Consider the following 27231-nt stretch of genomic DNA (forward strand, 5'->3'; position numbering starts at 1 on the left):
ACCTTGCATCCACTGCGACGGACTCCTTCTCGGCCTCCTCTCTGCCAGGAAGCTGCCCGGCTGCCGTTTCTGCTGGTCCTTGTCTTCCGCCGGGAGCCCGTCTCGCTGAGCAAACTGATTCTCTGTCCTGCTCCTGGCCCCTCCCTGGAGCGTTCCTTGGCTTGATGTCGGGGTGGGGAAAGTCAAGCCCACATCGCGGGTGTGCTTCTTAGTGGCGCTGTTCACAATCTCAAAGTCTCCTGGGATTCAAAGGAAACACGTTTTGTCCCTCGATGCAGCAACAACAGCAGTTGCTACTGCTAAGATGCTCTTGGGGACCCTCCTGGGAGCAATCACAATGAAAGCTTGGGGTGGGAGGAGGGGGCCAGGGCCCTCCTGCTGCTCTGCAGAAGTGAACCCGGTACAGTGCCCTGAGAATGGGGGAGGACTGGAGAGCGACAGGTTGGGGAAAGCCGCTGTAGACTATGCTGGCTGGGGGATTCTGGGAGTTGAAGTCCACACATCTTAAAGTGGACAAGGTTGAGAAACACTGGCCTAGGGTATCCAAAAATTTGAAGGAATTTAGTAGCACCTTCCCAAATAACCAATTTTGTTAAAAGGCATAAGATTTCACTCATGCCTCTTAAGAAGACTTGCTAGTCAGAAAAGGTGATATTGGCTCCTTCTGATGTTCATCTCCTGCACAAGGAAGTGTGGGACCTACAATGAAGTGTGCCATTCCAGCTGTTCCTGGATCAAGTTTAGCAGATTCATTGCTAGGGAAAGGAAACGCAGATCTCCCCTCCACAAACTCTCTAACTGCAAAAAAGCTCATGGCAAATGAATTTAATAACCTCGCATTTCATTTTCCATTTGTCCATGCAGCATTTTAAAATTGCACTAAAATATTCAGGGTGGTGGGAGATGACTGAATACATCTCTAAAAGTGGAGTTTGTACCTTTCCTTCCCATTCTTGAGTGGAAAAAAACCCCCTGTGACTAGTGCAGATTAGCAAAGAGCTCAGGATAATGTTATTATATTGCAGAAGAATGAAGTTCAGGAAGGCCCTGACAGGCCAGCTAGTAATTTTGAAATTTATTGGGATGTAGTGGCTTTGACAGTCGTTTATTAAACCCAGAAATTAAAGACAAGAAACCATCTCAAATGTTTGTCTGGAGAAAAAAAAACCCTGAATATAATATACAAGACAGGATAGGAAACTAATCTAGCACAAATTGCTCATCAACTATGCGAGAAACAATAATAAACATGCACGTTTCCCTTATTAGTAATTAATGTAATTTGGAAATCATCTGCACAATTGAATAAATGGGAGCCAAGACACAGCTGGTGGACAAACTGCATTTCACTCCAAGGCATTTAAAAAAAATTATTCTGGAACAGTTAAACCCAAGAGGAAACCCCACTCGACTTATTAAAATGGGCTCAAAAATATATCTGAAAAAAAAAATCTTTGATTTCTTCCTTTCTTTCTTGCCTCTTGCTTTCTGAGCCTTTAAAAAAAATGCTATCAAGCTGACAAATTCATCTCAAGGACCAGAAAGGCCAGAAGTCTATCTTGGTATTCAATCAACAATACTCAGGACTTGCTGGTTATCAATGTGGAGGTTTGCCTTGATGGGCAACTTCTACTTCAGAAGCAGGGGGAAGCTGTGGCCAGGGGAGCCTTCACCCAGCTATGGAGGGCATGCCAGGTATGACCCACCCAGGAGCCAGCCAACCTGGCGATGGTGACTCCTGCCCTTAGCACCACCCAGCTGGACTATGGCAATAGCTCGACGCTGGACTGCCTTTGGAGTCAACCTGGAAGCTACAGCTGGCACACAACCCAGCAGCTAGACTCCTGATGGGTTCACCCCATCAAACAAGAGCAACACCTACTCTGAAGTTGCTGCCTTGGTTGCCAATGGGCTTCTGGATGCAAATGAAAGTGCTGGGTACCACCTTCCCAGGAGAGCACCAGGATGTATCAGGCAACTTCTTGCCAAAATCAAATCTGCCCTGCAGTTTTTAGGAAGGGGCTGTTCTGTATGACCCCTGCTCGTGAGACTGATGGCTCTGGGTCAGACAAAAGGCCTTCTCTGGGGTCAGCCCCATTGTACAAAACACTCTTCCCCCAGCGGTACATGACCACAAGCATCCTGAAAACAGGCTGAAGGAAGGACTTCCGGGGGAGGGAACAGCGAACTAGACATCTCTGAAGGAGCAGAGACAACGATGCGGCCAAGACCAACAGACCACTGGCGAGCTCAGTCCAATGGAGCCTCTCCAGATAAGGAGAGGACAAGAGATCCTCCACTTGTGCTCCAGGTGGCTGCTCCTCAGGAGGAGACCACAGCAACCTGCGGGTCTGAGAGCTGGGAGACGAGGGAAGCCATGAGATCAACCATGGCACTGATCATCAACAGGAGGTTCATCCAACCTCACTTTCTAACCACTTTTGGATTTATAATTATTTTAAAGTTAAAAGAGGTCTTCCAAGCAGCAAGTTTGAAAAGCTACCTGGTTAGTAAAACTTCATCCCAAAACAGAGGAAAAACTAACTACCAGCTTAAGGAAATTAAAGAATATAAAATAAATGGCAAAAAGCTAAATAAGAATTTAATTCAAGAAAGTTATAAACAAATTAAGGGACCAGATAAATTTGGAATATTAGGACTTTTGCTAAGACTTTTCAAATAACTAAGTAAACAAATTATTATCTTTGTGGGAACATACACTGTTTATTCTATCAGGAAAGAAATGACTGGTTGAAATTTGAAAATAAAGAAATAAAGAAACCTGAGACTTTGTGATTATAGAAATGGGACACTAGAGGGGACTACAGTTCCAGGCAGAAAAGGGGGGGGGGAACAAAACACAGGGAACCTGTCTTCTATACTTGAATGAAAGAAGAGCAGTGAAATTTACAAAATGACAGACAAAAATTCAAAGGATTTTTGAAGAATTGGGAGATAAACGTATAGCTAAACTGACAGCAATAATTTCTGCACCTGCAAATGCATTTTTTGAAAAAGAAAAAAAAATGTGAAAGAGAACAATGTGGAAGAACTTATAAACTGACAGGACAAAGAGGAAACAAACTCCAGCTGATGTAGAAACATTAGAAAACAAAGAAATTGTGGATTAAAGGACAGAGATGACAGCTAAAGTGATATTAAAAATGACCTGGGCAAGGACTTATTATCGAATTTATAAAGAGGATTTCTAAAGCCTTGAAGGAATCTTTGAGACAGGAGAAAGAAAGTTTGAATGGAGATTCAATCCTATGACAGCAACTTAAGTCATTTAATTAAAGATCTAAAGATTGTTAGAAGCAAAAGAAAGGAATTTAAAGCTGACTTGTTTGATCAGGATTAAAATAAGAAATATTTCTATAAAATTCTGGAAACCCTTTATGGACTTTTTGCTGACTCTTGAACAGAAAAGACAATTTTTGGAATTGTGAATGGATAAGGGGGGGAGGTATGGCAAGAAGTGAAATAATATGCATGTAATCTTATAGTTGTGGGGAAATATTAAATTTGCCAGTACTTGTTGCAAGGAGTATCAGGAATCACTTCTTTAAATATTCTCCTTTCTATTTCTCTTCTTTTCTCTTTCTTTTTCTTTTTGCACTTTGTATTTCTTTTCTTTCTATTTTCTTTTTTTCTTTTCTTTTAGTTTACATTATCTTTTAGCACTGTTAAACTCTTTAATAAAAAGTATTTTATTAAAATAGGCTGAAGGAGTACTGTTCCAGCAAGCATTTGGCTTTGAATTAGGTGAATGGGGTCTTTCTTACATTAGGTGGTTTTTTTATTGATTATGTCTATTATTTATATGCTTTTAATGCATTTCGACGGGACTTTGATGTACCCTGCCCAGACTCTAACACGATTAGGGCAGGCTAAAAGAATTGTAAAGTATGTATTTATTTGTTCATTTATTTAACACATTTATCGAAGGAGCTCTGCTGGTGAACAAAAATAAAAACAAATCAACTATAACAGATCCATTAAAAAGGAACTGGGTCAAGTCCCCTAAAAATCACATTGTCAGCTCACCAAACAAGCCATATCCATACCAGAGCTGCATCAAAGACCTAATGCAGACACAGGTCTTCACAACCTTCCAGACGGCCTAAAGGGGCAGAGGGGAGGCTGTTCCAAAAGAGAGATGCCATGACAGAGAAGGCACAAATCCTAGGGCCCACTAGGTGACAGTGCTTCACCAATGAGACCTGCCGCACATCAGATACAGTGGTATGGGCAAAAACCATAAGGGAGAGGCAGTCCCAAACGTAATCTGGCCTCATGCCATGGAGGGCTTGACAACCAACATCTTGAATTGCATACAAAAGCCCTCTGGGGGCCAGTGCAGCTCCCATAGCAATGGTGTTACATGGGCATATTGTGGTCCACCTAATATGGTATGGTCTGGATCAGCTGAAGCTTCCAAATGGTGTTCAAGAGGAGCCTTGTGTAGACCACATAACAATAATCCAATCAGGAGGTAACCAGGACATATGAGATTGGACACATCTGGTGCACAAGATGGACCTGCCCAAAGGCCATCCTAGCCATCACTACCACCTGCTCCTCAAGCAGGAGCCATGAGTGCAGGAGAACTCCCAGATTGCCACCAGAATTAACAGCAGAAAATCACTAGAAGGGCCTTAAAACCTATAGCTACTCAGTCTTTGTGATGGAATGTAATAGAGCACCAGGTTTTCAGGAAGAAGGGAGCACATTCCAGGATGGAGGGGGGGATGGGGGGGGAGACAAGAGGCAGTCCAGTCCAGAGCAGGAGTGTAGGAAAAAGAAGAGAATTAGGATAGCCACTCCCTAGAATCTCCCAGGGTATATCCACTAGGTTATATTAGTACAGATTTAGGCTGGCAAGATTCTGTCTATATGGTGTAAGCATTAAAAGACCTGAACTTGGTTGGATTGTTTCCCTGTTGTTCTTGGGCTGGGCCTGACAGTCTTGTCAGGGTTGAGCTAAAGTTGGTTCTTCCACATCCAGACCCACACAGACTCCATGGCTCAGTGGTATCCCTTGGTTGGCCCAGGGCAGAGATGTAAAACTGAGTATCGTCAGCATACTAATGACAGCCAACCCCATGCCGATGGATGACTAGTGGATTCATGTAGATGTTAAATAGGAGCATAGAGAGAGTTGAGCCCTGTGGCCCCCCACAAAGGTGCTTAGGGGTGGGCCTCTCCCCACTCCCAGCACCAATTGGAACCAACCTCAAAGGAAAGAAGAGAACCAGTGGAGAACCACACCCCCATTTCCAGCCCCCTGAACAGATCCAGAAGGATTCCACGATCAGTGGTAACAGTTACTAAAAGAGGACCAGGATGGCTACACTAGTCCCACCTGGGTCTGCCAGAGGTCATCCAGAAGCGGATCAATGCTGTCTCGGTACTATATCCCAGCCTGAAACCCAACTGCAACAGGTTCAGATAATAATCATCCAAATAGTAATAAACATGTTTATTTATATAAATATACTTATTTATTTATTTATTTATTTATTTATCTATCCCCCCCCCCCCGCCCCTTCTGCTGTAACCCATAAGCATGCAGAAAAATCCTGCCGACTTGGGAAAGGCCGTCTTCCAATTAGTCATTTTGTTAGGTTTTTACCAACACAACCAAATTCCCCAGTGCCAATTTCCAGGTCTATTTTCTGAAAATGCAGGTTTGCTTAATGCAAAAAGGTAAGTTGACTGAATGCAAAAAGGCGAGATGTCTTTGCATTTTGCTAAAACTTTAGGTTTTGAAGTACCTGCAGAAACAATTATCTTGTTCTTCAACTATCATGACCACAGAGTAGATTCTCACTTAAAAATAGTAAAGGCTCCCAGGATGCTTGGATTATGTGGGAGATACTAAAAGTCTTGGGTCTTTGGGCCATAAATAAAAATACACACACACACTCTCTCTCTCTCTCAAAGTCAATGTCAGTATTAGGTGGTACAGAACATGTATGTTCCTAAAGCCCTACCCCAGAACAGAAGGCTGAAATTAGTGCTTGCTTAGGCCTTTTCAATATTATTTCTTCCTTCTTGTAAGCAGCACTGACTATGGTGCTGGGCTTCTGCTGAAACAGGAGTGAGGTTGCTGCTCAGCTCTATAATGTGCTTCAGCTTTTGCACCAGTCTGGGCCCAGAACACAAAAGAAGGGAGCCTTCAAGGAGCAGAACCTGAGGAAGAATCCACCTTAAGTCATCTCAGCCAAGTAACTGAGAACTATTTGAAGTCGTTTTTGACTCTGCACAGATCACTTCTCCAAGCAAGGTTTATTAGGTCAGGAGTCAGGAAGCCTACAGTAAGAACACAGCACTGACGGTCTCAGTACAGATAAAGAGGAGGCATGGTGCCTTTGAATTCAGCTCACTGTTCTTTTGTGAAAAGGTCTGAGCTGAAAGGCTGCAAGGCATCTGGAGGGAGAACACCCTGCAAACAAACCTGCTTCATTCACTAGAATGATAAGAGAGCTGGATGCCGAACCGAAGCTACTCACCTGCTTGAACGGCCTTATTTAACATCCGTTTGCAACTGAGAGCAGGGCTTGGCCCGTGGGAACTGCTGAAGCTTGAAACGGAATCCGAGGACACAAAAGCTGTGGTTGCCTAAAAGAAACAAGACAGCAATGGATCAGGACTTCAGAGGCTCGCGATCCAATTTCTCCTTTGAGGAATCTCAACTCTCTCTCCCCTATTTAGCATTCTCAAACCCCATGACCCCTATTCTATTTGGCTTACGATAAAAGGCATCTTTTAGGCATGTCCCGATGCAATGGAAAAAGGAGTCTGAATCCAGAAATTCAAATCTGAGTTCAGAAATGTGAAGTCTTGACCAATCATTTATGTATCTTCACAATGCAATCTATGCACCTTCCTCCCAACTGAAAAAGTGATTTCACCTGGATAGTTTACCTGCAATACAGACCATCCAATTCTGGGTCACAAAGGTAGAGACTGCAAGCATAGAGTAGCTGCTTCGGATGGCAACGGTGGTTTTGATTTTGGTTACATCCGTATTAAAGCAACTGGCCATTTTCAGCTTTCGGTTGCAATTGCTCTTGATGAAAATGGACAGCCCTGAATGATAGGACACTTCACTCCGATGGGAGAAGCATGGTTCCTACGTTACTTGCCTTACAAATATGCTATGAAAACAATAAACTTTGCATAGCAGGAATCACTGCCAAACTGGTATATATACTAAACTGGCCAACAGGAGTGAAATGTGTAGGATCCTACTTGGCTTCCTTAACGGACAATCAAAGGACATGAAGCAAGATTGGAAGATGAAACAGGTGGGTCAGCAAGATCTGCCGTTGGCCTGACTCCAAGACAATGGGGTGAGCAGGCATGCTGTGAATTTTCACACACCCGCTGACATACATCCTGCCTTCTGACCAGGCTCGCTGCTGTCCACAAATAGCATTTAGCAGGATCACAGGCACAGTGGGTGAGACTGTGACTCCGGCCTCTGATTGAAGCAGCAGGGCAAAAAAGACCCACGGAGAGGCGATAATTCCTAATTGAAGAGGTAATGCAGCCCCTGCTCCGTCAACAGAAGCCTAGAACCAAGTCAGGCCCACGTAACCATTCACTGTTTGCCTCCAAAGACAGAAAGGAAAATTGGCAAGTGAATTAAATGGGGGGGGGGGGGAGAGGCAGATGTTATGCACATCTCAAGAATTCCAGTATTTCCTGGGTAAGCTTCCACAGATTACATATTTGGTTATCTTAGCAGCAGCATCTGTGCAAGTCAGTGTTTAACAGGCCACAGAAATGTTGTTTTTAATAATTGCTCCTGTTTAATGTGTATAATTTATTGGCAAATGGAGAGGCTGGAACACATTTTTTAAGAAAAAAATACTGCTCGGGGGGAGTAGTTTTGTCCAGGATTAAAAATGGAGTTAATTATCCAAATCTTAATAGTTGCATAAACATGGCTGCTGTTGCTTAAATACCATGTCAGTTAATGACGGTATTCTTTTCTTCATAATGTAGCAAACGGCTATTACAAAATTTGTCACATTTATGTTTTAATTACAAAAACAAATTGATTTTTACTCAATGTGCAGTAAAGTTGAGGAGGGAAAATGATGAGTACAACCAAATTAATTGCAGCAACTTGTTTTCTATTAATAATTCATAGCTCCGTAGTGTAGACGAGGAGGAAGAAGAACAAGGCATTCATTAGCAAACTCAGAGATTTCCACTTGCACCCATCAAACATTTCCATTCAGACATTACCGCTCCGCTGAATTTCAGAGGACATCAATTACTGCTGTCAAAAGTTCTCTAAGATATTTTGGGCATAATACAGACTTCCGGGGAAGAAATGGCAAACCGTAGCAGAGCCAACAACCGTGGCGGAATGAATGAAAATTATAATCTTATGCCACCACCCAATGGATTTTTGCTGTCTTGCCACTAAAGTAAGATTCTAAGCATTGTTAAGTACCAAAAAGAGAGCATCAGGCTTTGTCAGCCTTATAAAAACAATGACCTCTCCCACTTAGACTCTAGAGTGTGATAAGATTCGAATGTTGGTGTTGCGTAGTAAAACTTAATCACTATCAGAGCCCGTCCCCAAATTACGTTACAAAACGTCCCCAAATTTTCTGCAGCAAATTATTTGGCTTGTCCTACCCAAGAGTCTCAAAATCTCGAACTTTTATTAAGGCCTCCTGAATACCTTGATTCTGGCAATCAACATCAGGAGGAAAAGCAAAGAAGCAGCATCTTTTCTGTTTTATTCTTGTCACAAGATTGAAGAAGTTCTCAATTTCAAAATAAGATTGACTGGTATCGTCAGAGGGCTCAGCAGCTCATATTCACTGCTTAAATATTCCACTGCTAGCTTCCTCCCCATTATAAAGGTTGACTTACTTGAAGCTGGAAGCATCAAGGAACAGTGTGTGCGTACAGAAATATCAGAAGGGCCAATATAGGGGACAAATCTCAGGCATCAAGGCTAAAACATTCAAACAAGACTGGGTGTCGGAAAGTTCATTTTAGTGTTATCCTTTCGTTCGATGGCTAAACAAGACATAATGGGATGCCAGAGGGGTAATCAGCGGCCGATTTAAGTGGGGAACAGACGTAACGGTAACTACTTACACAACTGCACAAATGCTTCCCATAGTTTGGACTGGCTAGCCTTCCGAGAGGGCCAGAGAAATGTGTACTTCATTTTAACTGTCCACAGTGTGTGTGTAACAGCCAAGGAAAGGACTGACTTGATCAGGGAACTCCCAAGCAGGCCCCTCCAGATGGGTGGGAGTGCAACTGGTCTCACCTTCAGCAAAGGCATCAGATGTTGGATGGTGGCTTACTGTGAGCTCTTACCCGAATGCTTTGTGCAAGTCTATAATACTCGTGAAAGACCTCTCAAAAAAGCACTTGAGAGTCAATGGATAAGGATGTGTAGGTGTATGCATGTGCTTAAAACGAGCAGAACTTTCCAGTCCCACTGATATATAAATCATGGCTGAAGAATGCTGGAGGCATGTATAAGAGGCCAGCCAAATTAAACTTATGCTTCCCACCCCAATGCCTAAGTCTTCCCTCCCTCCCTGCCTTCCTTTCTTCCCTTCTCTCCCTTCCCTTCATGCAGATCTACCTCCCTCAACCTAGACATCCCCCAGAGTTCAAATCCCAGAATCTCCCAGCCAGCATTGCCACTGTCACTGAGAACTGTGGGAAATGGCTTATCTACCTGGCAGGACCCCAGGCTGGGGAAGGCTGCTATAGGTTACATACATCACAGAGTGGTGACAAGGTTGTTACCCATTAATCGCATACCTGAACATCTTTTCTTTTTTGTTCGGCCTGAACCAGTTTTGGGCAGCCGGCACCCCTGGCTTTCTTGCTTCGCTTGGCCCAGGTCTCAGAACGCGTCTTTTGCAAGTTAATGGTGCTGTACAGCTGGGACAGTTTGGGAGACGCCTGCACTCTGTCATGCCCAAAAGCCCTGATCAGCCTGGCTGTGTTGATTGTAGAAACAGATTCACTTGCCTCGGTCTGAGTGGCGCTATCTGTTTCTGCCCGAGTCACCTCGGATTCGGAGGTCACGTCAGTTAACATGCTGGAGTCTCTCACAGGCCTCATTTCGGAAGAAACGTCACTCAGAGTCTCCGAGTTCTGGGACTGCTCCCACTTTCTATCCATGCGGTCAACAGCCGCGGCGTCTCCAGTTTTAGGACGACCAGACCTCGGCTGCCAGGCACTGCTGGGGGCCACAGGGGCCTCTTCCACCGTTCCTATGCTGGGCTGCGAAGCCACTTTCTTTCTGGCCGCCATCTTTTTGCCTCGAGAGCTGGCGACCCCTGGCTCTTTCCTCTTGGGTTCCTCCTGGCTGCTGTTCCGGTCCTCCAGGACAAGTGCCAGGGAATGCCGAACGGGATTCTGCAGCAGCCGGGCCAAGCGGTCCAGCCGCTCCACGAGAGAAAGTTCAGTCCTGCCGCCGCCGCCGGGGCTCAGCTGCTGATGCTGCTTCTGTCGCTCCAAATACTTGGCCCAGAGATCATCCAGACTGCTGGTTAAATGAGTGCTTTGCACCCTTGGTGGATCAGCGACTGGCTTCTCCTTGAAACTAATCGGTCGGCTTCCCAAAAGAAGTTCACTAGCTATTTCAAAGCCGGGCCTTTTGGTGTCAGGCAAGTCTTTCTTTGAAGGGCCCTTGATCTTCAATTCCTCGAGAACACTGTCATCTACCTCACCATTCAGCGGGGCAAAGCTGTCCTCCCGTTTGGCCAGATGCAGAGGAGGGGGCGGTGATGGGCTGCTCTCTAGTATTCCCTTATGCTGGAATAAATCTTGGGAAGGAGGGGCTGGACCCCTGGATGCTGCATCCTGCCCCAAAGCCTTGCTTCCAGGAAAGAAATCCGGGTCATCCTGCAGAGGTGCTGGGCGCTGCGGGTAAAACTGAGGAGATCCAAAGACAGAATGGGTCGCTTTCAGAGATTCCAGGGAACTTCGGGCAGTGATGCTTTCTAAGCAAAAGGTGAGCGGGGGGAGAGAAAAAGGAAATGTTAGACATCACGTTCGTTTAGGGCAGAGGCATTATTTATACTGCATGACAGTTTCCATTCTAAAGGCACCGAATCAGATAGATTAGCTGACTTCTTCCATATTTATTCATTCGAAAGACTTACACAGCCGCCCATTGCCAGGGGAGATCGCTCCTAGGTGCTGAAGAGATTTTACTTTCAGCTGCCTTGATCCTGGCAAAGCCACTTCCAACTGTGCTGAAAACCCACCTCACACTGTTTATTTCTATTTTCCTTAGACTGGGGCTAAGCGGTTCAGAAAGGAGGAAACAGTAATAGGTCTACCACTAATATTCAAAAAGGTTGGGAAATTCTAAGCGGCCACGGGAATTAGCAGGAAGATAATCAAATGAAGCTTTGATATTTTGCCTAAGAAACGTACCCTATAGGAGATCCTCAACCAGAAGGCTGTTACTGTCCACTGTCTCCCTTAAAGGTCCACTGACACTCCTGAGAAACATTGCTGCAGCAGAATCCCAACCAGACATGATCCACTGTGACATCACCTCAACATGCAGACATCAAGAATCTTTCCTCTTTAGGACTCATCGCTTTTTTTTTTTAACCAACTGAACATGTGGAGGACAGCAACGACAGAGTAGAAATCTGTTTTGCGGCGTGCATGCCCAGGGCCTCCACGCTCAGGATGCTGTGTAACTCAGTGACTCAGTGACTCTCTCTAGGGCAGACGTATTCTGTCTGAGAATATTAGGTTAGCAGTGCAGAGGCCCCGATCACCAGTTTCGCATTAGCTAAGTCATCCTGATGAGACCAACAGTATTGGATGGGGGACTGGATCTTCTCCTGATTCGGCTAAGGTAGAAATTTAATAGCTAACCGTCCTGGGAAAAACTCTCCTGTGATTGAGTAGGCCTAAGGAGCAGCATTTGCAACAAGGGGGGTGAACGGCAACCCCTTTCTAGCATTTGCGGGTGGGAGAAAAGACTGACTCTTGTGCTCCCACCCAACTCCAATGTGGTTGATTAGAGCGGAGGGCAAAGAGCTTGCGGGCCAACATGGTTTTACACTTTTCTTCTGAGTACAGCTACTTCCCATATTATACAAAGAAAAAAAAGGATAATAAACCACTGCAGATGGCCACAGACACAAGAACAACACAATGCACCAGAAACTTGCATGACTGCTCTTTCTGTAAGCAAAGGGAACGATGGTTTTTTTAAAAAGACCACCCTTTAACTTCAGTTCTTCTTCAAAAGCTATGGTGGTGAGATTACACTGGGGCTTTAGTTTTCAGATATTACTGTCTTCAGCTAGTCCTCTCTGGCTGCTGAACACACAGTACGCGGTTCCGTGTTCTCTATGTCCCTGGCTGAAAGAGCAATTTTGGGCCATGCTGGAGCCATACTGTAGCCCAAAAATTTCTACCGAATCATATTTTTCTGAATAAGAGGCTAAAAAGGGGTACTGGCAGCTGTTTTTCTAAAGCAGTGTTTCTCAACCTTGTTGACTTTAAGCTGTGTGGACTTCAACTCCCAGAATTCCCCAGCCAGCAGGGCTGGCTGGGGAATTCTGGGAGTTGAAGTCCACACAGCTTAAAGTCGACAGGGTTGAGAAACACTGCCCTAAAAACACACTGAGTCGTCAGAAACACATTACCTCTGGGACCACCCGTCATTGCTACGTTCTCCTCCATCCAAGCCGTCCTGTGAGCAGCCTTCTTACTATAAATACCCTCTCTGTGTTTGACAATTGCTGCGTCTGGAGAATGATCGTCCCTTGAGCCAAGCGCCTGTGGTGGAAAGTCGGGAGCAACGGCATCATTTGATCCTGGTGGGAAAGAAAGCCGCAGGGACAATTTTGAGAGAGAGAAAGAGAAAGCAGTAAATCTGATCAGACCCAGAGTGAAAATGCCTATCATAGAGCAAGTTGCTGAAAAGGCTGCATAAAAGCAATGAAAGCCTTGGGCAAGGATGAGCGCCCGGTGGTCCTGCTCAGGACTTTGCATTCCCACCTTGTAAAGCGATATGAAAGACCGACGTGCCCCTGAGTATGTACAGAGTTCGGGTTACCGGAGCTCTTGTTCAAAATTAGGGGGAATCAAATATTGACCTTTTTAATTTAGGGTTTAATTTGCTTCCCCCAAGGTAGTCTCAGTATCTGTTCAAAAGGGGGGGAAATGTGAAACTGAAGAAAGAAGGAAGGCCATGAAAGACCGGCAAGGGAGCAGTCATTTTATGCAAAGCAGAGAAATCAAACAATCCAACCGCAGGATTACTGGGAAAATGGAAACTTGCCATTTTTCTTGCCACTCCGTTATTAACCACATTGTCATTCAAATCTAAATGCAACAATGGTTTAGATTAACTCCACTCACCTCTATTCAACATCCTTCAGGGCAACACATGTCGGATGTTGCTTCAGTTTGTTCAAACTCAGCTCCCTAGTTTTAGAAAATGGATGTGCCTATGAAATGCAGGGTATGGAGTGGCTTGGAGGTCAAAGAAAGGAAAAAAATACCTGAGTGGGAGCTCTCCATGGTAGTCTCGGACCTGACACGCGATAGCCTGAGGGTTTCTTTTGGACAGGGAACGTAATACATCTCTGAGCAACCAGGAGGTTTATATGGCAGCACCAATGGCCGATCTGAAGACAAGACAAAGCAGGAGTCGGCTTACTGTGCATCACTCAACCGCAAGGCTTTGCAAACAAAGTGTTGCAGTGCAGAATACCTAGGAAGCTTTTCATTCCTGCAACTGACTACAAGGCCCTGTTGTTTCCCCCCAAGAAGCCACCTTTTAACTAAGCTACTGCACGCAGATGGCCCTCTGAACCATCCATAAGGTGCAGGCTGCAGGCAGAGTTTTGACTTCAAAGCGTAAGCCAGCTTGCATTATTATAGCTGGACCCCGAAGAGAAGAGATGCTGGAGCTGCTTATTCAGGTTGGTTCCAGCAGAGTCCAAAGGTTACAGTAGACTGGAGGTGGCTGGGGACGAGAGGAACAGCTTTGCTGCATTTATAAGCAGCCTGTGAGTCCCAAGGAGCTCACAAGCTGAGAACAACAAATACAAAGTTCAGCAAAGGACAGGTTCGGAAGCGAAGGGGGAATTGAATTAGGTTTTTAACACTCCTCTCTCTGGTGAGTTCTGGAGATGGGTTTAGTTTAGCAAAGTGCCTTGCAAGAACTCTGTCGATTGGAAGGAATACATATGAAAGCAGCTGGTCCCTGTTTGTCTTCAGACTCTGAAAGTGAATGCTTAAGCAAGCAACCAGGAATAAGCTTTCCTAGGCAGATGGAGACCTAAGCGCTCAAAAGACAGAAGTGGCCACGATTAAGTGGCTGAATGCCCCAACCCCCCCAGAATGGTGAATTTCAGCTGTGGAATGACGGTCCACTATTCATTTTCCCTCCCTGCCAAACCTATCAGGTTGCCTTGAGCCCAAATTGTGGGTTCGCTGTGAACTTACATAAGCCACTCTTTTACTTTCCTTGAACAAATACAATAGTAGCAGGGGGATTGGGAAGAACAAATGTTTTTAGATCACCGTTGCATAGATCACCGTTTCTCAACCTTGGCAAAGGCATATGGACTTCAACTTCCAGAATTCCCCAGCCAGCATGCTGGCTGGGGAATTCTGGGAGTTGAAGTCCACACAACTTAAACTTGTCAAGGTTGAGAAATACTGGCATAGATTAGTAGTTACTTAGGGGATAGAAAGAATACTCACTCCTACATTTGTCAAAATAAAACCAAACAGCCTTTTGCTTGTTTGAATCCAATAATGTCCAGTATTTAATTATTTCATTGCTCAAATAGAGAATTCTTGTTAATAAGCCTGGATACACACTATCAGTGTTTGCAGCTTTTTGGAAGAAGGCCCTGAACGTTAGCCCCACCCACTAATATTGTTCTTCAGACCATTCTACCACTCTTTCAAAAGGAAAAAAAAAAAAAATTTCTCACCAGCCTGTCTATTCAAAATGGAGATCTTGGGGATACTGTGAATTGTGTTGCTGGGGATTTTATGACTCTTCTGATGCGAAACCTCACCGTTCTCAGCATTAACAAATATTTCTGCAGAATAGGTGGTTTTCTCAGGGCTTTCTGTTGTTATTTGAGTGATGGCATCTGATGACATCCTTTCTGTTTGGGAAGAAGCTGTCGTCTTTAAGTTATCACCTAGACTCAATACATTTGAACTCCGAGCCCTAGTATTTGCTTGAGCTGGGACTGGCACACGCTCTTGGCTTCCCAGGGACTCTTGACTTTGCTGTAGGGTTGGTATAGCCCCCCCTGGAACATCATGTAATGATGCCTCTTTTGAGAAGTGTGATGATTCTTGGGTCTTTGGATTAAGTTCTGTGGGCTTTAACTTGGAGGTAGCTTCTAAGAAAAGACTGGGAGCTTCTGAAGTTGCTGGCTTAACAGCATCCTTAAAGCCCTCAATTTCTCTCCCTTCTGGTCCAATGTCCCCTGGGCCTGGAAGATCCAAATCCACAAGCTTTGGAGAGAGAGTAATGTGGACCCCAGAGAGGGCTTTTCTGGCTGGCGATGAAGGAGACACTGGCACGGCTGTTGAAATTTGGTCTGGGGAAGAAGAGCGTAACAGACTAGTATTCCCCATGTCTCTACTTCTGGCCTTGCATGAATATGAATCAGAAGTATATTGACCTTTTCTCATCCACATACTCTCTTTGCCTTCAGGAAAAAGTGGCTTAGGAATGTGGCCAAAGCTTCCCACACCATCCACCAAGCAATCCTGGGAACGCACATCACTTGTCTTTTGTGGAGGTTGGCTTACCACAGTCACAGTTCTTTCCGGGTTAGATCTGTTATCATGAATATTATCCATGGGCTTATCGTACCTCTTCTGCTCAGCAAGAACTAGAGAAGAACCCTGCTTTTCCTCATTGCTCTGTGCAACAAGGTCCTTCTGTACAACACCACTGCTTGGGGATTTCTCCATGGAAGCAGCAGCATTTTCTTGATGAGATTCATCACTGGTGACCGTGATAGACACAGATGGAGGACAGATTCTTTGGGAAGAAAATCCAACGTTCTTCCCTAGTGTATAAGGAGACGTTAGGCTTGCTGAATTGCAAGTGTTGTAACTTTCCAGCTGCAGTTTATCAAGCTTCTGCTCCTCATGGCTCCTAAGCTGGGTTTCCAAAGATAGGGGATCACGAGAGTCAGCTTCAGCAAGGCCAGCCCGGGGCACATGGGAAGCAGGAGAAGGTGACCTCCTACGAGATGCAAAAGTGATAGAAGTAATTTGCTTGGCAGCTTCTACAGATGTGCTGCTCTCAGTGAGATCCAACTGGGCTGATATACTCATGTCCCCTCTTTTGGGTGCCTTTGAGGCACCTTTCAGTTCTATGAGATGTGTGTCCAAGGGAACATAAAAATTGGCTCTAGAATCCAAGGCATTAACAGGGTGTGACTGTAGTTGGCTGGAGACATGACTTTGGACACTGTTCAGGGGTTTAATCTCTGGTTCACCTGTTAAGACATCATCAGTTCCAGACACTGCAATTTCCTTGGAGAACTCAGCTAGTTGCAAACTGTGTTTCTTAAGGGCCTTTTGCAGTTCATTGTCTCTTGGACTCGTCAAGAGTCCTGGTTCTAGCTTTGCAGTAGGATTGTGGTTTGAAAACCTTTTGAAGCCGCTTCCCCACTGCTGGTCCTATGAAGAATCCAAAAGAAACAGATTCACAACATGCATATAGTAACACTAGAGTTCTATATATTTAAATAGGAATTTTTAATACCTATCTGTCAAAATAAAGGGGGAAGGCTTGAATTTTCTATCTACCCCCAAATTCTCAGACTAGCAGAAATAGAGGCCTTTGTGTTATATAAAGTCTCCCAATTTAAATCCTCTCCAAAAATCCTAAACATTTGAGGTAAACAGAAGTAGATATTTAAGTATCTTGTGGGAATCAGGCTTCTAAAACTCATCTTGGTGGTAGATTCTGCCTCCTTTCTGGGGACATACTCCTGATAAGATGTCATCAGGCCCCCAAACCAACAACGTAGAAACAAATATAAAATGTAAAGATTGTAAAGAACCACTTAAAACAGGCGTGGCTAGGTATTCATTTCAATGTTCATCATTTACATGTCATATTCAAAAACAAAGGTTTTCAATGGTGGTTTGCTTCTCAAAAGGACAGTAGTATAACCACCAAGTGATTAGCACACCTCAGCATACAGATCTAAAAATCCATTAGAAATAAAGGAAAACAGCCGTCACAAAGGATGTTACAAAACAGAACAATTATCAAAACTCAAGACTGCAAGGCAGCCAGTCTTGGCCGGTTTCCCAGAAGAAAACTCAAGGCTATGGATCCACAACTGAAATAATTTCCTGACACCTTCCGTTCCAGGAGAACGGCCCTGGTGTGATTCATGCACAGAAAGGTAATCTAAGTTGGGTGCCAAAGCTGATAATAAATAAAATAAAGATGTTTAGGTGTTGTTATTAAACATTTGGTTTAGTTCTACATTTTCTTAGCAGAAAGTGAGCTCTGGATGCCAAGACACCTAATTTCTATCTACTGTCCTCCAAAATGGTGCACTCATCTTATGAAAAAGTGCCCTTTTAATGTAATTTAGGGAGAAGGGGTGACTTTTTTTTAAAGTTTTTTTCGTGGAAGTGACACATCCAAGACTGTATAAGAACTGATTATCACTAAATATTTTTTTCCCGAATATTTGCAAGGATAGAAACTGACAAAAACCAATCTAGCCCCACTTGTATATGTTAAAAAAGAAATCAAAATAAGTGACAGTGTCAGAAGCTCAGATGAGGAGTTTCGACTGAGCGCTTCATATAGCCAAGGAAGGGAAGAACTTTCATGCAAGTGGCTTTGAATTTCTGTAAATCAAAAACAGATATTACATTTCTTTGGAGAAATATCTGTGCCTGCTAACTTTACATAAACAGGAAAATTCTGATCTAGATCAGAAGGGAGTTTCCAATAACTGTGGTATTGCCAGGTTTGATTTCCTTACTGAATGGCCCATCTAAACAATGCATGAGCCAATATCACTCCATGAAAGTTTTTTTTTTTAATATACGACTTTCTAATTAATAATAAATAGAAAATCTAATGGCAAGGTCAGAGGTGAACTGAGAGCAGATGAACAAGCATCCAGCAGATAACTGTATTTTTAAAAAAACCTTCATTTTTCTGAAGTTAAAATTAAGCTTAATAGGAACCAGAGATAATACAAAAGTAGTCAATTTTGCTTTGGGAAGGCCTATCCTTTTGTGGAACTGGTCAAGTGTATGCAACATCTGGCAGAAAAGCCAGCCACTTTCACACAAAAAAAGGCAAGAGCAGCACCGATAGAGCAAAGATCACACAGCAATCAGTCAAATAGCAAGAAATCTCTTTTTCAGAAGCATGCAGAAAATCCCACGCCAGCAACTTCCGCCTCCTATCACAGAAACACTTTGCTAGCAGTTAGAGAAAAGCAGGGAGCATCCAGGTGCCTTGTTCAAAGCTTCAAAACACGCCAGAGATCCACACCAATAATCTCACCCCCATGTCAGCACCAGAAGCAGAGCCATCGTTGTCTTATGCTGGAAACAGACAAGACAAACATCAGGAGGAAGAGGAGCTGCTGTCCGTGACAAAGGGTAACACGAGCCCCCCCCTAAAACTGTACATACATTCCTCACAGTACTTTTTCCATTAAAGTCCAACATCGTAAACTGTCATGTGATCTCTCAGGTTTGACCTAGCTTGTTGGGTTAAGCCAGCCCCAGTGGCTTATAAAGGATGATTTATGGTTAAGTATGTGAATCCAAACCTTGTGGCTTGTTCAAAAACTGATTGTTAAGATAAATTATGACTTATATGCAGTATGACAACTTGGTTAGTGTGGAAGCTGGTGAGCATTTGAAAAAAATCAGTTCAGGTCTCAATTGCGTCGTCTAGAAAGCCTCTGAGAAGTTATAGATGCAGAATGAAAAGGTCCTCTCAGATAACACTGAGATCAGGAGGCATGAGTTGCCTGACTATATTTTTAGATTTGCTTTGAAGCTCTCCAGTTTCTCCAAGAAATGTCAACTTACAGATGAGCCCAGCTGTTCATCTTGCTTGAGACAGTTACTATTTTATAGTGCAAAGGCTATATACTGATGAGGAACTTTTCTACCCCTGATAGAGTTAATGGATCAATACCTTTCGTCACCACCACTCTCCAAAAAAGCAAAAACAAAAACTTTTTTTCCTTTGCAACCACTGCTGAACTAGCACGTGGCAATGCGCGGCATCCATTGTGCTGAGTTCACATCAGCTGCATTTGGAATGCACGGTAAACCATGGATTATAAAGCTATTTGTTTTAAAATATCCCAGCTTGGAGTAATTGCAGATGGAACAAGAAGCCACATCTGCTTTGCTTTTAAAAAGGAAACGCTGAAATGATCCTCTTAGTTATGTCAAAAGAAGAGAATAAAAAGGAATGCGCGTCCCTGAACCTTTACTAGGTTCCTTCCTAATAAATCAAGGTTTATTGTAAAGGATATACATAGGCCTGAATCTGTTTTAATTCAAGATCCAGTATAATGTTATTTCATTCTTCTCTTTATTTTTGCAGCACCTTCAGCAGAAAAATCCCACTAGGCTCCAGCCTTTAGCTGGTGCGGCTTCTTAGGCTGGACATCATTTAACAAAAAATCTACTATTTAAATCGTGGACTTTTTCCTAATCCACCCAATATGTTCCCATTACTTCTAACTACTTTTATTAACCCAGCATCATTTACTAATTCTGCCAGGCAACAGCGCCTAATGACTCAACACTCACACTGAAGGAAACCAAAAAAAATAAAAAATCCCTCCTATACAAATTAAGCGTCACACAGAAGAACTAGTGCATACCAACATATAGAAATGCTGCCCTAGATCAACAAACAATTTCACACATTTTAATCATGTGGCAATTATTAACTGACAGCCTGCCAGGCATGGTGATCACCACGAATCAGCTTCCATCAGCACTCTGGCAATGCCCCAGTGTAAAAGCTAAGCTGGAGGGGAGAGAAAAAGAGAACAACGGGTGAGTCACCATGACCCCAGCTGGCTGAATATGCCACCAAACATGCGCCTGCGTGCAAATGCTTTTTAGCTGCTAGGTTAGGGTTGGGGTGGGGGGTTATTTATTTATCACAGAACCACAATATAAAACCGCAACATAAGATCTCCTAATTACATATAATTATACCCTAAATTCTAATTGTATATACTAATTACATAAGACTGCAGGGCAAGTAAACGACAGAGAAATACCAAGTATGCTGCTTTCGTGTGTCTGTATCTGAATATGGGTCTCTCTCTCACACACTCAGGCACATACACGCACACGCACACACACGATGGAAAGTTTTTATAGCGGTAATAAGCAAAATGAACAGTAAATAAAGCCTTACGACTTATGGTAAACCCAAGGGCATAGAGCACAGATCTTACTTCCATAGGTCTTCAGCTGCAGTGTTTGTAAAAACTGGAATCCATGAAACAGAAGGGTTTCAATTATATACTAAATATGGGTTAATGTTAAAATTATATCCCACTTCTAATTACAAGTCAGTGGCCAAAAATTGGGGTGGGGGGGAAGGTGATTCTTACCATTTCTCCAGGTGGCCAAGGAGAATTAGTTATATGCTCCCTGGCCTTGAGGCAACCGCACTGGAGAACCTACCCTGAACTTCCAATGCACTTGCTTTGCATAAAGAATTGGGCCAAACCTTTCGGGTTACAAGACAAGGCTTACACAGAGAATGTGGCCTCCCAGGTGTTCTGAAACAACTTCCGGCGGAATACTGGGGATGTACAAAGCGTTCTGTGCACAAACAGTTCCATCCACAGAACAATACCGGCTGGTGGTCCACACCCAAATCAGAATGTCTGTCCTGGGAAGAAGCGTTGTAGTGGGGAAAAGTGGGAATAAATCAAGAATATTAGTTAAGGGGCATCAGCTAAGGGGAGATAGGGAAAGGAAGGCTACAAATGTGCTATATCCAACCAGCCTCCTGCCCCTCCCCACCTCCAAACTTTTCAGCACCGCTGATAATGCCTTGGGCTTCAAATGAAAAAGGTGGTGGGGAAAGGAAGGCTTCATGTAATGGTATGTGGGAATGATCTTGAGAGGCAAGAGGAAGAGACGCTGCCTAGGGAACAATCAGATAAAAGGGGGAGGAGCCCACAGCTGAGTAACGGGCACAGAAAGCACTTAGAAAGGATCTGCCCTAACTTATCAGGCTGTAAAAAAAGATGGCGGGAGAATTGTACTTTCAGACTTGCAAGATTCTGTTAATGTAGCCTTACAATAAAGTAGAATTAGCTCATCTGGTTGTGTTTCCTGTCTGGTCTACCTGGGAGGCTGGCGCTCCAGGAAGATCAACAGCAGTGGAGGATGGGAGCAAGGGACAAGGTGCATCAGCCCAGACCTACTCAGTCCATAAGACTCCTCTGAAGTCCTCCTCTGTCTCAACTGACTCTTTGAACAATCGAAATGTTCCAGGATGCAGTTCTCCTGAATCACAGCCCATTCAGAAGTGTTCAGCAGAACTTCCAAGATTCAATATTTATTATGGGTTCAAAGCAAAACACATTTCCAGTTCATGCACACCCCTACTAAGTATTAGGAGAAATTCCTGACAGTAAAAGCTATTGGAACAGTCTGCCTAGAACAGCTGTGAACCCCCAATTGCTGGAGGTCTTCAAACTGGATGTCCACCTTTGGGGGATGGTCCTGCTCTGAACAGGAATTGGATTAGATGACCTAAATGCTCCTTCCAACTCCTATGTTCCATGATGCTATGAATTACAGTGGGGCAAAAAAGTATTTAGGCAGCCACCAATTGCGCAGGTTCTCCCACTTAAAAAGATGAGAGAGGCCTGTAATTTTCATCATAGGTATACCTCAACTATGAGAGACAAAATAGGGAAAAAAATCCAGAAAATCACATTGTCTGATTTTTAAAGAATTTATTTGCAAATCATGGTGGAAAATAAGTATTTGGTCACCTACAAACAAGCAAGATGTCTGGCTCTCACAGACCTGTAACTACTTCTTTAAGAGGCTCCTCTGTCCTCCACTCGTTACCTGTAGTAATGGCATCTGTTTACCTTGTTATCAGTATAAAAGACACCTGTCCACAACCTTAAACAGTCACACTCCAAACTCCACTATGGCCAAGACCAAAGAGCTGTTGAAGGACACCAGAAACAAAGTTGTAGACCTGCACCAGGCTGGGAAGACTGAATCTGCAACAGGCAAGCAGCTTGGTGTGAAGAAATCAACTGTGGGAGCAATAATTAGAAAATGGAAGACATACAAGACCACTGATAATCTCCCTTGATCTGGGGCTCCACGCAAGATCTCACCCTGTGAGGTCAAAATGATCACAAGAATCGTGAGCAAAAATCCCAGAACCACATGGGGGGACCTAGTGAATGACCTGCAGAGAGCTGGGACCAAAGTAACAAAGGCTACCATCAGTAACACACTACGCTGCCAGGGACTCAAATCCTGCAGTGCCAGATGTGTCCCCCTGCTTAAGCCAGTACGTGTCTGGGCCCGTCTGAAGTTTGCTAGAGAGCATTTGGATGATCCAGAAGAGGATTGGGAGAATGTCATATGGTCAGATGAAACCAAAGTAGAACGTTTTGGTCTAAACTCAACTCGTTGTGTTTGGAAGAGAGAGAATGCTGAGTTGCATCCAAAGAACACCATACCTATGTGAAGCATGGGGGTGGAAACATCATGTTTTGGGGCTGTTTCTCTGCAAAGGGACCAGGATGACTGATCCATGTAAAGGAAAGAATGAATGGGGCCATGTATCGTGAGATTTTGAGTGAACACCTCCTTCCATCAGCAAGGGCATTGAAGATGAAACGTGGCTGGGTCTTTCAGCATGACAATGATCCCAAACACACCGCCCGGGCAACGAAGGAGTGGCTTCGTAAGAAGCATTTCAAGGTCCTGGAGTGGCCTAGCCAGTCTCCAGATCTCAACCCCATGGAAAACCTTTGGAGGGAGTTGAAAGTCCGTGTTGCCCAGCGACAGCCCCAAAACATCACTGCTCTAGAGGAGATCTGCATGGAGGAATGGGCCAAAATACCAGCAACAGTGTGTGAAAACCTTGTGAAGACTTACAGAAAACGTTTGACCTCTGTCATTGCCAACAAAGGATATATAACAAAGTATTGAGATGAACTTTTGATATTGACCAAATACTTATTTTCCACCATGATTTGCAAATAAATTCTTTAAAAATCAGACAATGTGATTTTCTGGATTTTTTTCCCCATTTTGTCTCTCATAGTTGAGGTATACCTATGATGAAAATTACAGGCCTCTCTCATCTTTTTAAATGGGAGAACTTGCACAATTGGTGGCTGACTAAATACTTTTTTGCCCCATTGTATATGATTTCTTTAAACAGATCTCTACAACACTTATTCCATTTTACAAGCTAGATGGAAATTTCATTTCAATAAGATGCATGTTACTGGCAAGGCATTATTGCCCTGTGGGTGAATTTTTCTTCTTTTATTAGTTAGTAAATTAAAGATGAGAAAGGTTTCCCGTAAGCAGAAACTTGTTATTAGTCCATGCTTCTTTATTTAATTGTCCCCCAAGTTTCATTTTTACCTCCGAATGTTCATTTTTTCCAGAACACAAAAGCCGCTCTTTCTTAATCTGTTCTATCATCCACCTGTCTTCTTCATTCAAGTCAGGTATGGAGTCTTGGAGCTGAGCTGTCAGTTTCAGTTTCACCCAGGCTTTGAGAGAGAGAGAAACAAATAAACTTGTAAGTTTTTATTGCTTTCAGTTTTGGATTTTTTTTAATATTGTTTATTCCAACCTATTTTTACATCACATGTAGTAACGTGCCTTTTACTACAGGCATTCTGTATGGGCTTTTATAGTCCCCCCCCTTTTTTAGTTCTCCATCCACAAATACAGTATGTGCATTTTTTGTGCACTCACAAACATTCCTTCTCCCCTTTGGAAAGCTTCCTACAAAAAGCTGAGTCTCTCTCCCTTCCCAACTCCTAGACAGCTCACAGAAAAGCAGCAGAAGACTTTGTTAGGGGCCAGAACAGTGGCTATTAAATTGTGGCTTGGAAAGGTGAATACAACCCAAGTTCACTGATCTATGCTAGTATCACACCCCTCTTACATACTTCATCCCATACAGGAATGATTGTAGTGGGTTTGTTTTTAAGAAATTAGTAATGTTTTGTAGACTGATTAGTAATTACTGAAAAGATTCAATTACAGAAGTCTCTAAAGTACCACTTAGCATTCTCATGTGACATAATGGTCCTGAGCAGCAAACAAGTATTTCCACTGAACTCTGGAAAATCCATTCTCTCCTCCCTTTCCAAAAACAATTTGAAAGAAGAAAGGGAAAAAAAATCCGGCATGGCAAGCTGGACCCAATTAAACATGCTCAAGGAAGGCTAAGACCATGATTCATCTATCAAGAACCGCTGATTCCATCATATGGAGCATGACAGGATATAAGCACCTTCCACGCACGCGCTGGAATTCCTTCAGCCTATCATCTTGCCTTTTTCTTCCCCCCAGACTCACTTGATGATGGAATAAGACGGGGAGGGTCTCCCTGGAAGCATTTACACCAGACAAACTGCATTCCAGCTGCATGCCATGGAAATCTCCTTCTTTTTCTCAAGAGTCTTCTCACGGGCTTAGGAATCCTGCAAACATGCTGCCCCATGATAACCATTCAAAGCCCAAGGGCAGAAGTGACCGTCTCAAAGGTTTCATTCACCCCATTTCATTTCAGAGGTGGATTCTGAGGTGTAAACCCAGCAATTACACATCATGGAGCTCTTAAGGTTCAGTTACTCACCACGTGCCTTTTCTTCTTCTTCCTGTACACTCTGTAGTATTTGAGTTGCATGCCACACAGGGCGTTCCTCTTCCAGAAGAGTTTTGACACGGACAGCCAAAGAGTCCAAGCTGCTGCTGTTATTGCTCCCTTGGGGACCAATACAGGTATCTTCTCTGCTGAAAGCTGCGCTGGTTGCAACGGAGTGCTCTCTGGGGCCAGATCCATCACGCTCCTTCATCTCCATCCAAGGAGCTCTGTGGATCACGGAATGCTCATACTGGAGAAGTTTCTTCACTTTGATACCCAGAGAGTCCACACTGCTGCTATTTGCACTTTCGTGAGGACTACCTACCTCTTTATTGTGAGTTTCACTAGTTTTCTCCTCAATTTGCTGAACATTTCCCAAGATGTTAGATACACCATCCAAGGGCTCCATATCTGAAACAGCCTGGATCTCTTTTAGATTTGGAGGGAGGCATACTTCGCTATCTGCAGACCTATTTATTGAAACAGGAAGACTTTTATTCACAGCTATCCTGTTGCAACCTTCCGGTTCTGATCGCGTTACAGGTTTTGTCATTCCATGCTCTTCACTCACTTTCTGGGATTCTGGCCTCAGCTTTTCAGGTACAACTGGCTCCTTGTCGCACAAGTCCGCAATCTGCAAATCTTCCCATTTTAAGTTTCCAGTGATATTCTGCTTGGCCATGCTCTCATCCCATGACCAAACTCTCTGAATCCCCAGTCTACTCTTCTTAACTGATCCAGGATCTCCAGACAACTCCCTCTGATTGATATATGTTAATGAGCTGGAAGAAGAGATGCATGAAGCAGATCTGAATTTTTCATTTGAAGTTCTAGTGTCTATCTCTGCCACAAGCTTCTGCCTCTCTTTTGGTGTGTTTGACCCTGTGAAGGAATCATCTCTTTCTCCAGCAGAAATTACATTTGAAGATCTAATTTCTTCACTTACACACTTTTCATCATTGTCCTGAGACAAAGGACTGGAAGATGGTTTTGCTTGACTTATACCAAGTTTGTTTGAGTCTAAATTGTCCTCTGGTAACTCTGCACATTTTGTTGATATTTCCTCACGAACGTTGGATGGAACTCCTGGGATTACTTGGTTTTCTTCTGTTGGAATGGGAGCAGAAGGAAACTCAGGAATAGACTCTGCAAGAGGTGGTGTTACAGCATGAGATTTCCAGTGAGAGTTGCTCTGATGGAGGAGATCTCTGGAGGGTTGTGGAGAAAGCTTTGTAGGTAGTGAAGTATCAGAGACATCTGACCCTGCCAGAGCAGGCCCACTGAGCAGCAAAGAATTCAAGGTTGACCCCATAGCATCTTTCACAGACTGTGAATCTTCTGAAAGAAAATTAAGAACATTAGATTTCCCTATTAATGTCAGTTCCCATAAATCTGATGTCAGACAATGAAATAAATATGTTACCAGCAATTATTCTGGAAAAAGAAATAATTTCAAATATTTCATATAACCACCAGAGATGAATATCAATTTCTAGTACATGCCATTTATAGCTGTAAATTGATGTGATTCTACATAGCCAGATTAAAGAAGTATTGCTACAAAACCTCCCCACTAACCTCCTTTCCATTTCCTTTAGGAAGGAAAACCTTTTGAGATTAGACCTACAGCACCGGAGAAATTGCTACCAAATCCAGAATTCTTTTAAAAACCAGGGACTGGTATTCTGTTGCAACTTCACTGCACATCCCTGAACGTTGTTAGACTCCAATATCTTCACTGACCGCATGAGCATCCACAGCAGCTGTGAGAAAGCCACCACCTTGTTGTGCTGGCCCAAAGAGCTCCATCCAACCTACCTCCTACACTGATCATGGCAATTGGCTTCAAGACTTACAGTGCCTCTGAACCTGCAGGTTCCATCCAATTCACAAGACTAAGAGCCACTGCTGGATCAACCTAATCACCTCAAGTGAAGCCCGAGAGTTTCCCATCGTACCTTCTGATAAGTGCAAGTGGAAAAGATCAGTAGATGCCTTCAATGTTCTGAGCTCAGTTGGAGAAAATTCGATTTCTCTAATGGGCCCCTGAGGCATAAATGGAGTCAGAATAGACGAAGGTGACTGGTCAATCCCCAGGTTATGGAGGTACACCTGATGTAAGAAGGGAAGAAAATTAAACTGCAGATGCAATCAAAACAGGCTGGCCTTTGACAACATTCAGCTTGAAATTTCACCCAATATACCACCATTTTACAAGGAGGACAAATGAAAACAAAACATGCATATAGAAATAATTCCATTGGGAAGTCTCTGCAGGAAACCATATGTGAGGTTTAAAT

The 27231-nt window shown here is 43.6% G+C and overlaps 1 protein-coding gene across 4 annotated transcripts in view; it reads right to left on the reverse strand.

The window, feature by feature from the left end:
- ALMS1 (ALMS1 centrosome and basal body associated protein) overlaps positions 1 to 27231 on the reverse strand; it is a 62601-nt gene that overhangs the window by 8782 nt on the left and 26588 nt on the right. For 3 of the 4 annotated variants that reach the window (XM_088133223.1, XM_088133224.1, XM_088133221.1), the window contains exons 6-14: positions 26890 to 27043; positions 24923 to 26269; positions 23695 to 23825; positions 14988 to 16707; positions 13542 to 13667; positions 12681 to 12851; positions 9817 to 11006; positions 6516 to 6624; positions 3 to 239 (exon numbers count right to left, since the gene is read on the reverse strand). In XM_088133223.1, coding sequence (XP_087989349.1) covers positions 3 to 239; positions 6516 to 6624; positions 9817 to 11006; positions 12681 to 12851; positions 13542 to 13667; positions 14988 to 16707; positions 23695 to 23825; positions 24923 to 26269; positions 26890 to 27043 — 5185 coding nt within the window. The remainder of the gene's footprint in view (positions 1 to 2; positions 240 to 6515; positions 6625 to 9816; positions 11007 to 12680; positions 12852 to 13541; positions 13668 to 14987; positions 16708 to 23694; positions 23826 to 24922; positions 26270 to 26889; positions 27044 to 27231) is intronic. The other variant, XM_088133222.1, reaches the window with a different exon arrangement.

This window comes from Python bivittatus, unplaced genomic scaffold, assembly GCF_059951505.1.
Source record: "Python bivittatus isolate LINGU-HERP-01145 unplaced genomic scaffold, Pbiv_v1 ctg000070_np1212, whole genome shotgun sequence".
Taxonomy (NCBI): Eukaryota; Metazoa; Chordata; class Lepidosauria; order Squamata; family Pythonidae; genus Python; species Python bivittatus.